This window comes from Castanea sativa, chromosome 4, assembly GCF_040712315.1.
Source record: "Castanea sativa cultivar Marrone di Chiusa Pesio chromosome 4, ASM4071231v1".
Taxonomy (NCBI): domain Eukaryota; kingdom Viridiplantae; phylum Streptophyta; class Magnoliopsida; order Fagales; family Fagaceae; genus Castanea; species Castanea sativa.
The window spans coordinates 38,559,525-38,572,733 of NC_134016.1; the positions used below are offsets into that span (position 1 = coordinate 38,559,525).

At 34.7% G+C, this 13,209-nt stretch overlaps 1 protein-coding gene across 4 annotated transcripts; it reads left to right on the plus strand.

Moving 5' to 3' along the window:
* The first annotated feature begins 1,546 nt into the window (after window positions 1–1,546).
* Window positions 1,547–12,595, plus strand: LOC142633165 (isochorismate synthase 2, chloroplastic). 4 transcript variants are annotated; one of them, XM_075807440.1, is made up of 16 exons: window positions 1,547–1,766; window positions 1,882–2,070; window positions 3,748–3,992; window positions 5,451–5,568; window positions 5,665–5,781; window positions 5,867–6,013; window positions 6,112–6,186; window positions 6,306–6,374; window positions 7,334–7,452; window positions 7,599–7,656; window positions 8,288–8,398; window positions 9,164–9,248; window positions 10,567–10,664; window positions 11,137–11,229; window positions 11,513–11,583; window positions 12,277–12,595. In XM_075807440.1, exons 1-15 carry the CDS (start codon window positions 1,644–1,646, stop codon window positions 11,564–11,566), a joined length of 1,701 nt encoding a protein of 566 aa, XP_075663555.1. In that variant the 5' UTR covers window positions 1,547–1,643; the 3' UTR covers window positions 11,567–11,583; window positions 12,277–12,595. The 4 variants fall into 4 exon arrangements, 2 of the variants coding, with proteins under 2 accessions (XP_075663555.1, XP_075663554.1); XM_075807439.1 differs by having other exon boundaries at window positions 11,837–12,473; XR_012843817.1 differs by lacking the exon at window positions 10,567–10,664.
* Window positions 12,596–13,209: the final 614 nt, after the last annotated feature.

Genomic DNA, 13,209 nt, shown 5'->3' on the forward strand with positions numbered 1-13,209 from the left:
GCATTAAGTGCAATTTATTTGCTTAATTGATTTTATTTATTCTCTCTAAACAGGTTGTCATTGATTTATTTTTGTAATTGGGGAAAAAAAAAACTTGTTTGAAAAATATGGGTCAATCCGACCCGACCCGCAACCCGATTGACCCGTTTAAAAATGACCCGTGACCTGTTTGTCCCGCAAATTCGATTGACCCGACCCGACCCGACCATTTTGCCATGTCTAAATTTTATTATGTAATTCTTACAAATTGATGCGCATTAATTATAAAAAAAAGTAATTCTAAAATTTATTTATCATGAATTTGAAATCTATCAATTATATTTATTGTTACGTTAGTTTGTAAAAGTTAATAGTAAAACTTGTAAATTTTTTTAGCATGTTCGAGTATTAATTATTTGAAGTTTTGAATTATTTTTTGGAGACCGTTTTAGATTGGTTACTGGAATGGAACATTTTGGTATCGGTGTTGTTTGAGAGTACACACCCGATATAAAGTGATGTGTAGTCTTATTTGTTTGTGATTTTTCCCAAATTAATGTTTCTTTTTATTACTATTTTATAATACTTCTCTTTCTTATTGTATTTCCTTTATTGACATCAAGTGCAATACTCAATAGTTATTAAGGTTGAGATTAAGAGTTGAAAAAACCAACTTTAGGGCCTGTTTGTTATATTATTTAAAACTCATATTTTTACATTTTAAATAACATTACACACATTTTTACACATTTTTTTACTCACACGTATTTCAAAAAATTATAAAAATCTCATCTCAAATTACTCTACCAAACACCCTCTTAATTTCAGTCCTTGAATAAAAAAAAAGAAGTGAAAAAGTTCAAATTAAAATGTAAAAATAGTAAAAATGTTTGTGTGGGGAGGGTTGAATTGCACCGGGTGCAATTTCTTATCCAAATCCCTCTGACCTACCCACAACACTTTTTAAATGTTCTCTCTTTTTTCTTTTTTCTTTTTTGGGTAAAAAAATGTCCTCTTTCTTTACTCTGTTTCTGTCTGTCTGTCTCTCTTTGACCGAATGGAGATCCAGACAAGTGCTTCTAAAACCTTCCTCCTATCTTGCTATTGCTTGACATATGAACTTATGAAGTGAATATGGCCGAATAGATACAGAGATAATTTTGCCATTGCTCAACAATCTTCTTCCTTCTCATTTCCCCAAGACAGTGTAATTCTCGTCCATAATCTAGCACATATCTTGTAATGTCTGGGGGGTTCTCTATACCCATCTCCTTACCCTCTTGGGTTGGGTTTTTGTTAAAGAGTGAGATATGCTAGTCCCTTATGGCTATTTTCTTTTCATTCAATGAAATCATTTACCAAGAAAAAAAATTGTGGCCATTAAGGACTTAAAATTACTTACCTAAAGAAAAAAAGGGGCACACAAATTTTACATTGAGAATGGATTACAGAAAGTGAAAGACCTATCACGTGTCACACTAGCAACCACGCATGTGTATTTCATTTTAATCCTCCCTCTCCCTATGATTTGGTATTAATATTACACATATCCTATCATATCGGATATCCCATCATATCGGATTACGACATCAACTACAGTGGTATAGATTCAGCAAAAAAAAAACTACAGTGGTATAGACCAAAAGCTCTCTCTCTCTCTCTATATGGCCACAGCTTGTACTTCAGGGCACTTTCTTGCACGTTTCATTGATCCAGAACCAGCAAAATGCAGTATTTCTGCCTCACCCATTTCCTGCAGTAGACAATCTATTCATTTCTTTCACCATGTAAGCCACGCTCTTTATCCCCAACAACATGTTATGGTTATGTTTGTATATTTCTTTGTATCTTACAAACTCAGCTTTGACACACACACACATATATGTATGTTGTTGAATGCAGAGATATCAATCATGTTCATTGTCCATGAATGGTTGCCAAGGAGACCCCAGAGCACCAATCGGAACCATTGAAACGCGCACTTTTCCAACAGTTCCATCACCTGCATTGGCTATGGACACCCTCAACTCGGCCATTTCCCAGTTAAAATCAGATCCACCACCATTTACATCTGGAATTATTCGTCTCCAGGTAAACTTCTATATTTTGTGTAATCCAATGAGCTCTGCTACTATACAGTTTGTATTGGAACTTGGAATGTCTTTCCTTATCTGTAGTGGTCGATTGAAAGATAAATGGGATTCTGCCACGTGGCTGGCTGGTGTGCTACGAATATATTGTTCCTTATCCTGCTATCTACAGTGCACAGGATAGGACGACCATAGGTGGTAAGGGAAAATACCGTTGTGACTGTGGACTAACAATTTGCAATGAAATCATGAAATCGTGACTTCAAAATGTGTATACCGTCAACAACCGGGTGAAATAGGAGTAATTTTATTTACTCCGAAGAATAATAGTCACTCCTCTCCTCGGGTTTACTTATTAAATTTATGTGCGGTTTATTATAAATGTGAAAGTAGAATGCATAATTTCATTATATTTCGAAAATATTTAAGAATTTTTTGTGTGAAATAGATATTATACAAAGTTGTAATTATGGCATGTAGGAGTGTGCAACCAACCCGTCAAAATTGACCCGACCCGACCTAACCTGCTGGATTGGGTTAGTTTTTAGAGCTTGGTGGGTTGGGTTGGGTTGGGTTACAAATTTTTTTTTGATAACGGGTTGGGTTGGGTTGGATTTGGGTCATAAAATTCCAAACCCACCAAACTTGACTCAACTCATCCATATATTTAATATATAATTAAAATATATTATATAATTAATATATATATTTTTAAAAATCTAGCTCTTCCTCCTATCCTATATAAAAACCAATATTAATGTATATTAGTTCATATATTAATGTATAACTAAGTTGGAATATTAGTTCATATATTAATGTATATCTTGTTTATCAACTTAGGTGATAGGTGTAATATATTTTTTTCTACTCAATTTAATAATAATAGTAATTAAAAAAAGAATTGTCCAACCCATGTGGGGTGGGTTGTGTTGAATTTTTTTAACCCACCATGATAGGTTGGGTCAAAAAATCTCCTTAACCCGACTCAACTCGACACATACACACCCTTAAATGGCATGTCATGCACAGAAAATTATTCCCAAATAAAAAAATTTAGGCCCAAGAAGATGGCACTAATAGTAAATTAGTAATAGTTAGAGTGACTTTTTTTTTTTAATAATTAAATTGTAATCGAAAATAAAATAAGTGGAGCATCCATGTGAATATTAGTTCTATATATTTTTCTATGGTTGAAAGATATTATTCACAATTTAAAAATATAATCCATTTAAGACATGAGTATTTACTATACATCATAAAAAAAAATTTCTTTTAATGCATCAATTATTTTTTTTATTTTTATTTTTTATTTTAGGCATTAAAAACGATACTTCCAACTAGCAATGAACACAAATTAGAAATAAAACTAAAATGTACTTTATACCCTTTATGTGTGGGTCTTTTTTTTTTTTTTTTTTCATTCAAAATGATAATCACATCCAAGAATAAGTGAATAGGTGTGGGGTGAGTAAAGACTTCACACACATATTTATATTAAGCTTTTACAAAAAAAAAAAAAAACTTAACTCCGGCGGGTACTTTATTCCTTTCCCGCGCACATAACTAACATAACTTCCAGTTTTCCATTCATTTCTGGCTCCGATTCAATTTATGTAGTAAGCCCTTTTGTTAACTAAGCGGGACGTTCCCAAACTCGTGTTGTTGATTGTGAGTGAAGGTACCGATCCAACAGAAAATCGAAGCCATTGATTGGCTCCACGCCCAACACTACCATCTTCTTCCTCGCTGCTTCTTCTCTGGTCGAACTCGAACTTGCATTGGCAATTCCGATATTTTCAACGGAAATGGCCACAATTCAACCCCCAAAACTCACAATTTGGTCAGTGTCGCTGGTGTTGGCTCCGCCGTATTCTTTCGCCACATCAATCCCTTCTCATATTCCGATTGGAAGTCCATTAAGAGGTATTCTTCTCATTCTATTCTCATTATATATATATTTTTGATTAATTTTATGGGAAAATTTAAGAGATGATTAGTTTAGTAGATATTTTTTCAAATAGTCTATTAACAAATGTTATGCACCTATTCATAGTTAGGATGCACATCCGCTGTTTATAACTCCAGTGTACGACTTTAAAAGTTATGTAATGTATTATGAGCCCGATTTAAAATAGTAATTTACTATTTTTGTGCGTATTCTAATAAGAATTACTGTTTACTAAAAAAATAATAGTTAGCATGCACAGGACAAGGGTACCTTGTTAGGAAGTATAGGACAAGGGTACAGGTACGACACTAGTATGATATGAGTAATCTTTGAAAAAATTATAACATGGGTATGACACTGGTACGACACAGATTCAACATTAGTATGATATGGGTACAATACTCTAAATGAAGTGTCTGTGCTTCCTAGGTTAACACAGCCCTAATTTTATTGCAAGAAATTCTTCTTTTTCTTCTTTCTAATATACTTACATTAATGTTTTTGTTTTTGCTAATCGGATTCTCATTATTTGCTAGTATGATACGAGTAATTTTTGAAAAATTATAACATGGGTATGACATCGGTACAACACGGATTTGACATTAGTATGATATGGGTATGATAACCCAAATGAAGTGTCTGTACTTTCTAGGTTAACAGGACCCTGATTTGATTGCAAGAAATTCTTTCTTTTTCTTCTTTCTATTATAATTACATTAATGTTTTTGTTTTTGTTAATCGGATTCTCGTTATTTACTATCCAACTCATACACTCTTATCTCATGTGATTATTTACTTATTAAGTGCTAATAATTAAATTTGTATTACTCTCTCTATAAATTAGAATAGCAAATTGGAAAATGTGATAAGTGTTGACTAGACTAGGCCTTATTTCAGCAACCACCTTACCGTATTTATTGTATCATTTTCTTTCTGAACACATGAAAGTTGTTTTTGTAAATGGTTCATTAACTGCATGCATTCTAACTGATTTGGAGAAAAAAATGACCATCCACATGAACTTTAGTTGCATGATCTATTTAATGTGTCATGTGATTTAACACATGTAAATGGTTTTACGAATTGCCATATAATGGTTTGGAGGAATCCTTGTCGTTCATAAGCTCAAACTCCATAATTCTGAAGAATTAGTAATGAAGACTCCAAGTGAATTGTTAACTACTCATCTGCATGTTACAAAATGAAGGGTGTTAATTTCTGTTTTTTCTTTTAGAAGAAGTGTTGCTTGTGTTTGGTGCATGCAATGGTCAAGTAGTTAGTTTACTTGGACAAGAAACATAGTAACAACTAATGCAAGTCTATTTCATGGACTAATTTTAAGGTGAATGATCAATTTTATATTGTTGGTGTTTCTGCATTTTAAAAGCTGGCATATAAATGGGAATCCTGATTTCTTTTTTCTTTATTTGAAGGTTTCTTTCAAATAATTGCCCTTTAATCCGTGCTTATGGGGCTATCCGTTTTGATGCACGGTCTAACATATCATCTGAATGGAAGGATTTTGGTTCCTTTTACTTTATGGTCCCTCAGGTAGAGAAGTTGTTTTCTTTTACGATGTAGTTAGTAACTTTAGGTCATGTTTCTTGTTAGTATTAATACTATCTGCTGCTAGATACTGAATGACAGGTTGAGCTAGACGAGCTTGAAGGAAGCTCAATGCTTGCCACAACTGTTGCATGGGACACTTCCCTTTCATGGACATGGGCAATGGCTATTGATGCACTTCAGGCTACAATGTGCCAGGTCCATATATTTGGTTTGCATGATGAGTAGATATTGGGTGTTTATCTTTTACACCATCCTGTTTATGCATTCTTTAATGAAGCAGGTTTCTGCCATTGTTGTAAAGTTGCGGAAAGAAGTTCCTAAAACATATATACTAAGCAATAATCACATTCCCAGTAAGACGTATTGGGATCTTGCTGTTAACAGAGCTTTGCAGCTGATAGACACAGGAAACTCAGCACTGATTAAGGTGCTTAATAATCTCTCTGCTGAGCTTCTCTTTGGTATTAGTTTTTGAGGATTTCATTTTCTTTACTTGTGAACATCAATCTTGTCTTGAAAATTCAGGTTGTACTTGCACGAAGCAGCAGAGTGGTAACCACTACTGATATTGACCCTATAGCATGGTTGGCTTGTTTACAGGTACTTTTTTTCTTTTTGGGGGGGAGGGGGTGTTTGATCTTTCTTCACTGTTGAATGGATCCCTTCTGTAAAAATTGTAGTAACAAAGTAATATTAGCATATATGAGCTTAACTTGCAGATTGAAGGGGAAAATGCTTATCAGTTTTGCCTACAGCCACCTAATGCACGGGCATTTATTGGAAACACGGTAACTGGGTTACATGTCTTATCTCACATTAATTAAGCTTATGTTTTTGTACACAGCTTTCTGTTATTCTCTATACTGTGTTGCAAAATTTGAAATTATTGCTGATGAAATAGATTTTGCATGGTTTCCTATTTCTTTTTTCATACTTTGATGGTAGCATGACTCAACTTTAAGATGGTATGCTGAGGCAGAAGTTCCTTGTGAGGATTCATTGTTACTTTCTTACCTTATATCACTCCCTAAGGATGGGATACATATTATCAATGCCTTATGTGTCTAACAAGGCAGTTAGTTTCTTTTCCTTCATTTTAATTTTGCAACAAGGAACTATTTTTTTGATGGAATTTTCATTTTTCTATCCAGCTACCAGCACATTGCTTGTGCCCATAACTGGGTGATACTCGACAATCATTTCACTTTCAAATTCCTTGGACTTGATGCCCAGCATTAGACTTCATTTCCTATCCTCCTTGGGATGTTTAATATTGATTTCATTTTCTGTAAAAAAGAGAGCATAAAATTAGTAGTTTTAATTTATATGATTGTCCATTTGGAACATTTATAAGGGTAAAATTATGTGGAACAAGTTACGCTTTGATACCAAAAAGAACAGTGAACGATCTAATGCAAAAAAATTGATCAGTGAATCAATTAGAATAGAAAAATAAAAATAAAATCTAGAAATCAGCACCTAGGGTTGTTTGGAGTTAGCACCAAGTGGGGGCAGAAATCTAGGAATCAGCATGAAGGCATTGAAATAATTCCAATTGATTACTATGACTAAACCCTTAGCTAATAAAATCCAATGAACCAATTACATTAAAATAAATTTGTCTTTGCCCTTCCTACATCAAAAGTTTATTCAATTATACTCAGTATCAAGCTCCCTCCCCATCTCCCTCTTTTCTTGGTCTCTTCCTCTTTTATTTTAGTTTAACTTATATAAAATTTGTGAATAGCCAGAGCAACTATTTCACAGAAAATGTCTTAGCATTAATAGTGAGGCTTTGGCTGGAACCCGTGGTAGAGGTAGATCAACAACTCTAGATCTTCAAGTGGAATTGGACTTGCTTTCCAGGTTAATATTTCATTACTTTAAACTTATTGGTTGTTCATTTGTAGGGATGTTTATATCATTGTCAATGCTGAATGTAATTTCAATTGCATGTGACTAGCTAACATCCAACTTGTATTAAGTAACTTATTCTTGTATCTATTTTCCAGTCCCAAGGACCACCTTGAGTTTACAATAGTGCGAGAAAGCATACGAAAAAAATTAGAGGTAAGTTTAATTTTGCTGCCTATTTAACTGATTTGTTGCATAGATTTCTTTGTATATTGTCCATTAGTTGTATGTAATTGAACTACTTGAAAAAAAAAATAAAGGTTGTTTGTAATTGATCTAATTATTCTTGGCCCTTTCAAGTTCTTTTTGTGTGTGTGTGTGAGAGAGAGAGAGAGAGAGAGAGAGAGCATTTTTATTTTTCCTTGGACAGAGTATGGCCAGTATAGAGTAAAAGAGTTTATCTCATATTGTCATTCCACCTAAAACTAAAATACTCTTCTGTGACGATCTAGGTACGTGGATAGTAAGCCTATCAATTGTCCATGTTGAGTCACATGCCTTTTCTATGGCAATGGACCAGTGCAGTCCATATGTGACCTGCTCATCTCTTGCAGCCCTGTTGGCACTTTTGAGTTTTTCTTTGTTGTCTAAGCAACCACCATCATTTTCTTCATATTATAGCATTTTTATAATTATGATACCATTCTTAAATTGCCTTTTCGTTTTGGCCTTTAAACCTAGAACATATATATAAGCAGATAGCCATATGACATGGCATTAGCAGCTGACACCAGTACCCTGGTAGTGCACACTTTACGCTCTTATTCTGTTGAATTCTGCTTTGCAGGCTGTATGTAATGGGGTTGTGGTTGAACCAAAGAAAGCAATAAGGAAACTCCCAAGAGTCCAGCATTTATATGCTCAATTGGCAGGCAGGTTAAGAAGCGAGGATGATGAGGTAAAAACAATATAGTGCTGTGTCCAAAATAATAAGTTCACTTCCATCCTGTAGAACTTAGATTCAGATTCAATTTGCATTTCACATCCTGCATGTTTACTCTCTTGAAACCAAATTACATCACAGTGCATTTTCTTTACTTTCACAAATTTTTAGGACAAATTACATTTTAGATCCAATTGTTTAAGGGTGATTGCAAATCAAACCATGGATTTTCAAATTTCGCATTTAAAATCTTACACTTTCTCAGTCATCCCTAAACGGAAGATTTAAGGAAACTTTGTTACAGTTAAGAAAGTATAAGGTTTTAAATGCGAGATTTCAAAGTTTAAGGTTAGATTTGAAGCCATTAATATAAAGTTTAAAATGTAATTTTCCCAAAAGTTTTAAATATTAATTTTTAATATATTTTAAGATTCAATAGTTTGTTTGGGAGGGGATTGTAGGGGCTAGGGTTGGATCAGTGTGTAGGTGGCCATGTGGCTTTTTTGTTTGTTTGTTTAGGGATCAAAATGGTGTTGTTTTTGCATCATTTTATTCTTGTTTTAGGCACATGTTTAGCAAACAGTGTGAGAGAAAACTAGACGGAGGGGGTGAATTGAAATGTATTTAAAAACTCAAGGTTTTAATTGGAACTTTCAAATGTTTAAGGTCTAAATTTGAAACCACCCCTACACTGTAATGTTTAAAATGAAGTTTTCCTTTCATTCCCCTGTTACCTGTATTATTTAGAGAGTTCTACTTTTTTCTCTCTCTATTTTCCAGTTTGACATCTTGGCTTCTCTTCATCCAAGTCCAGCAGTTTGTGGGTTTCCAACAGAAGAGGCGCGTCTCTTTATTGCAGAAACTGGTAATTACGATTTTACTGTAGTTTTTCAGTTGCACTGTCTTAGATTTCTTTATTTTATTTTTTTGGTTTTTTTGGTTTCCTTTGGCCTAATGCTTTGTATTGTTTGATTGTGTTAGTTTAAGAGAAGAAAATTTCGTCTTGAGTTGACAACTAAGGTAGAACATGATAAGGAAACCAAGACCTCAAAAATGTATAGACCTTGTATAAAAGACCATGGAAGTGTATAATGTTTGGAATAGCTGGGCTATGCCAGTAATACTGATAAGTGATGGGTGTGAAAGGGAAGGTGGTGGTTGTGATGGTGCTGGTTATGCTATTTGTGGTGATAAAGTGGTTTATGTGGTGGTGGTGGTCCTACAGAAAGTCTGTCTTGGTGGTGTTGGTTGGGGCAGTGGTGTTGGAGGTAGTGTTGGTAGAATTTGTGGATTGAGCACTAGATTTCTAAATTTGGAACTGTGGTTTGGTGTCATACAGAGTTGTGGCTTTAATGTAGAACTGCTGTCCTAGACCTTGAAGCCCAATTTGTTGAAAGGAGGGGATGAACCTACTTTAAAAATGGTTTTTGGATACCCTATGCACTTGCAAGAACTTGATTCTAAGAACTGAGATTGATAACTCAATAGAAAATGTAGAATAAGTGAGAGTATTAAGAATTGAGCCACATACCTCATGGACCAAACATAAAATACTCTTAATCGGGCTACATAGCATGGAACTTAAAGAAAAAGTTAAAACACACACACACACACTCACTGTGGAGGTGCCCCTCTGCAGATGGGTCACCTAGGCCTGGACAGTGCAGGAAACTTTATTGTATAAGCAGTTCAGCATCTGTTTTGATGTCTATACTGTACGTAGGCAGATTGTGTCTCAGGTGCACTATTTGGAGGGAAAAAAATAAGCTAGCATTTGAAGATTCGGAACAGTGTATGTCGGATTTAAAGCTGATCCTTTTACGTTTCTGTTTGATTAGATGGCGGTGTTACTTGGCCATGCTTTTCCTACCTCTATTTATTTTCTAGATTGCAGTAACTTTGCTTGAGTTTGGCCATCTTAGTATAAATCTAGTGTACTGAGAGGCTATTTGATTTTCTTTATTAGATATAACTTAAACAAATATATATATACAAATATATATATATATATATATATATATATATATATATATATTAGATTCAATATGCCTTCTAAAACCTACTTTTTATATATATATATTTTATTATTATTTTTAATCAATTAGGCAATATAACACTTAACCAAAGAGCGTTTTTGGTTGCTAATGTTTGTAAAATTGTGAATTCTTATATATCTTTTTTAGAAGTATTTGATCGAGGAATGTATGCTGGTCCTGTTGGTTGGTTTGGAGGAGGAGAGAGTGAGTTTGCTGTTGGCATCAGGTCAGCATTAGTGGAAAAGGTGAGCTAAGTGAATTCTTTGATTTATTTTTTTTTTCTCCCTCTCTTTTAGCTAGTAGGAACTACATTCAAAACTTATGATGTTGTTGATAGATTGAGTAGTGGTTCCCATTTTTTTAAGATGTTGCAGAACTAAGGGCCTGTTTGGATTGAGTGGGGAGGGAGGGAGAGTAGAAGGAAGTAAAGTAGAGTTGACTGAAAATAGGCTAATTTTGGGCCAAATCTACTCTACTCTACTCCCCCTCCGTCTCCCTCAATCCAAACGGACCATAATAGAAATGTTATTAATAGTAAGCTTTTAGTAGTAGTAAGAATAATTTATCTAGGGTCATGCTGACCCAAGTTAATTCTATTGCTGTTTCCTACCTTTTTTTTTTTTTTTCCCGGATAAATACCTCTCCCATGTTGATTGTTCATAAGAATTGTATTCATGCTGTTGCCAACATCTTAGTGCTGACCAACTTGGAACCTAGGGTCTTGGTGCATTGATCTATGCTGGAACAGGGATAGTGGAAGGAAGCAATCCATCTTTAGAGTGGGATGAGCTGGAACTCAAGACATCTCAGGTATACCTGTGCATGTAATTGCATATGGGTGGGTGGGTGTGGATGTATATGGATGGGTTTTGCATGGGTGTGTGAGGTTTGTTTGTTTGAACGTGTGTTGTTGCTCTCTAAAATCTGGTTTATATGTATCCAAGCTTATGCGTGTGAAGGGCACAAACTCTGTTAAGAGCCAATGTGTTTGTGTTTGCTTCAACTCTTAAGAGCCAGTGTTTTTGCATCATCATCACCTCTGTTGGAACACGCTGCTGAATGCCATTTATATATGTTCTAATCTGTTCTGCAGTTTACCAAGTTGCTTAAGCTTGAAGTGCCTCTGCACCAAAAGTTAATAACTTGAGGAGTATGGACGGAAAGGTTAGTCGCTGTGACAAAGTCTTTTTTGATTGCAGCATTCTCTGAACATAAGTTTGTTTCTTTCTCTTTCTTCTTTGTATGAATCTGTTAATGAATTCTACAGAGAGAGAAGTTTGCTACTGAGTTGATGAGACAACTAGATTACAGTTCATACGTTCCAAACTAGTTGTACCCTATATTTTCCCTAATCATATAGGAGTATATTTTCCTTAAAAATTCTTAAACTAATTCTGGTTGTTCAGTTTGTCCATAGATTGGTGTAGTAACGAGTGGTTAGCATTAAAACAAAGGTCAAGTTGCTGGAGAAGTTACAATAATCATAGGCAAACTGTATATACAGCAACTCTGGCTTTGCAATATTCATGGGGAAATGAGGTTGCAGGATGGTAGATTATGTCAAAACAGATTCTCTGAAATATAACCTCAGTCTTATGCAGCATCCGGAGAACTAGTCTTATCTCCATTACATCTGTTTAATTTAGATGTGTTAAACATCTACATGTCTTATACCTGTTTAAATTAGCTGTGACCTTGGTAGTATTATTTCAGTATCCTTTGTGCTTCAAATATAGGAGGGACGTGCCTTAAGCAAAACATTCTTGTAGAAATTGCTTCTCTCGGAGGTTGTAAATCTGAGTGGTTTTGTGTTAATATTTTACTACAAATTATAAGCTTAAATTTATGTGGCGACAGATGTCCTAAAGTGGAGACTGGATTTCTTTATTGAAGAGTGGATTGTTCCTGCTGGTTGATTCCTATTTTGAGTTGCATTGTATAATCTTTCGCTCCAGCATAGTTCCATGAGCTAGTGTTGTAGGTTCAAATTGTTGACTTGGCTTTGTTTGAAATGGAAACTGCCAAGTTTTTTCATCTTTGGCTGGTTGACCGTCTTTCCACGTTGGGTTCTGTTGAATTTTATTTCAAGTTCATTGTTAATCTGCTAAGCATCTCTGAACCTAGATGTTTTTGAATTAATTTAGCAGAAATAATAATCTAACTATTGCGTTGCTAATTTAAGTTAATCTTTCCTATGTGACTGACTACTCCTGTATTAGCAGAAATATAATCTGAGAATTTATTTTAGATGCTCATATTAAGTAGTCAGAATTAATTATTTTTGGGTATATAGCCCATGGAATAGATGATCAAGCTACTAATTTTAGTTCCAGTTCCATTTAGGAACTTTCAAATTTAACCGATTAATGCTCGAGCATAAAGTTCAAGAGCATGTACCCAACAAAAGCTCCATGCTATTGCTTAACTAGAACTCTTTCTTGACCATACTTAAAAATTCTATGTAAAAATGTCACCGAATATTAAAGAAACATTTTTGCTATTTGACTTGGTAAAGGAATACGTCTAGCGTGTAGGGAATTTCCACGAATTCCTAAACTTGTGAGAAATAAAAAGAGAGAAAAAAACACGCCACATTATTCAAGTCAGGTCGGATCGTCAATCGGATCAAACACAACTAGGCTTCACAAAGCCCAACAAATCTCTCACTTGGAGACTAGTTCAATCATCAACATCAGCCGCTTTCTTCCAAAAGCAATCCCTCATTCCTGCAACTCATCCTCCTGGCCTCAAACTAGAAGGCCAACTGAAGCTGCACACAGCTTCAGCTTC

Coding starts and splice junctions, on each gene's coding strand:
- LOC142633165 (XM_075807440.1), top strand. CDS start 1,644: ATGGCCACAGCTTGTACTTCAGGGCACTTTCTTGCACGTTTCATTGAT. Junction 2,071..3,747: donor CTGGAATTATTCGTCTCCAG/GTAAACTTCTAT, acceptor TTGTGAGTGAAG/GTACCGATCCAACAGAAAAT. Junction 7,657..8,287: donor GCATACGAAAAAAATTAGAG/GTAAGTTTAATT, acceptor TCTGCTTTGCAG/GCTGTATGTAATGGGGTTGT.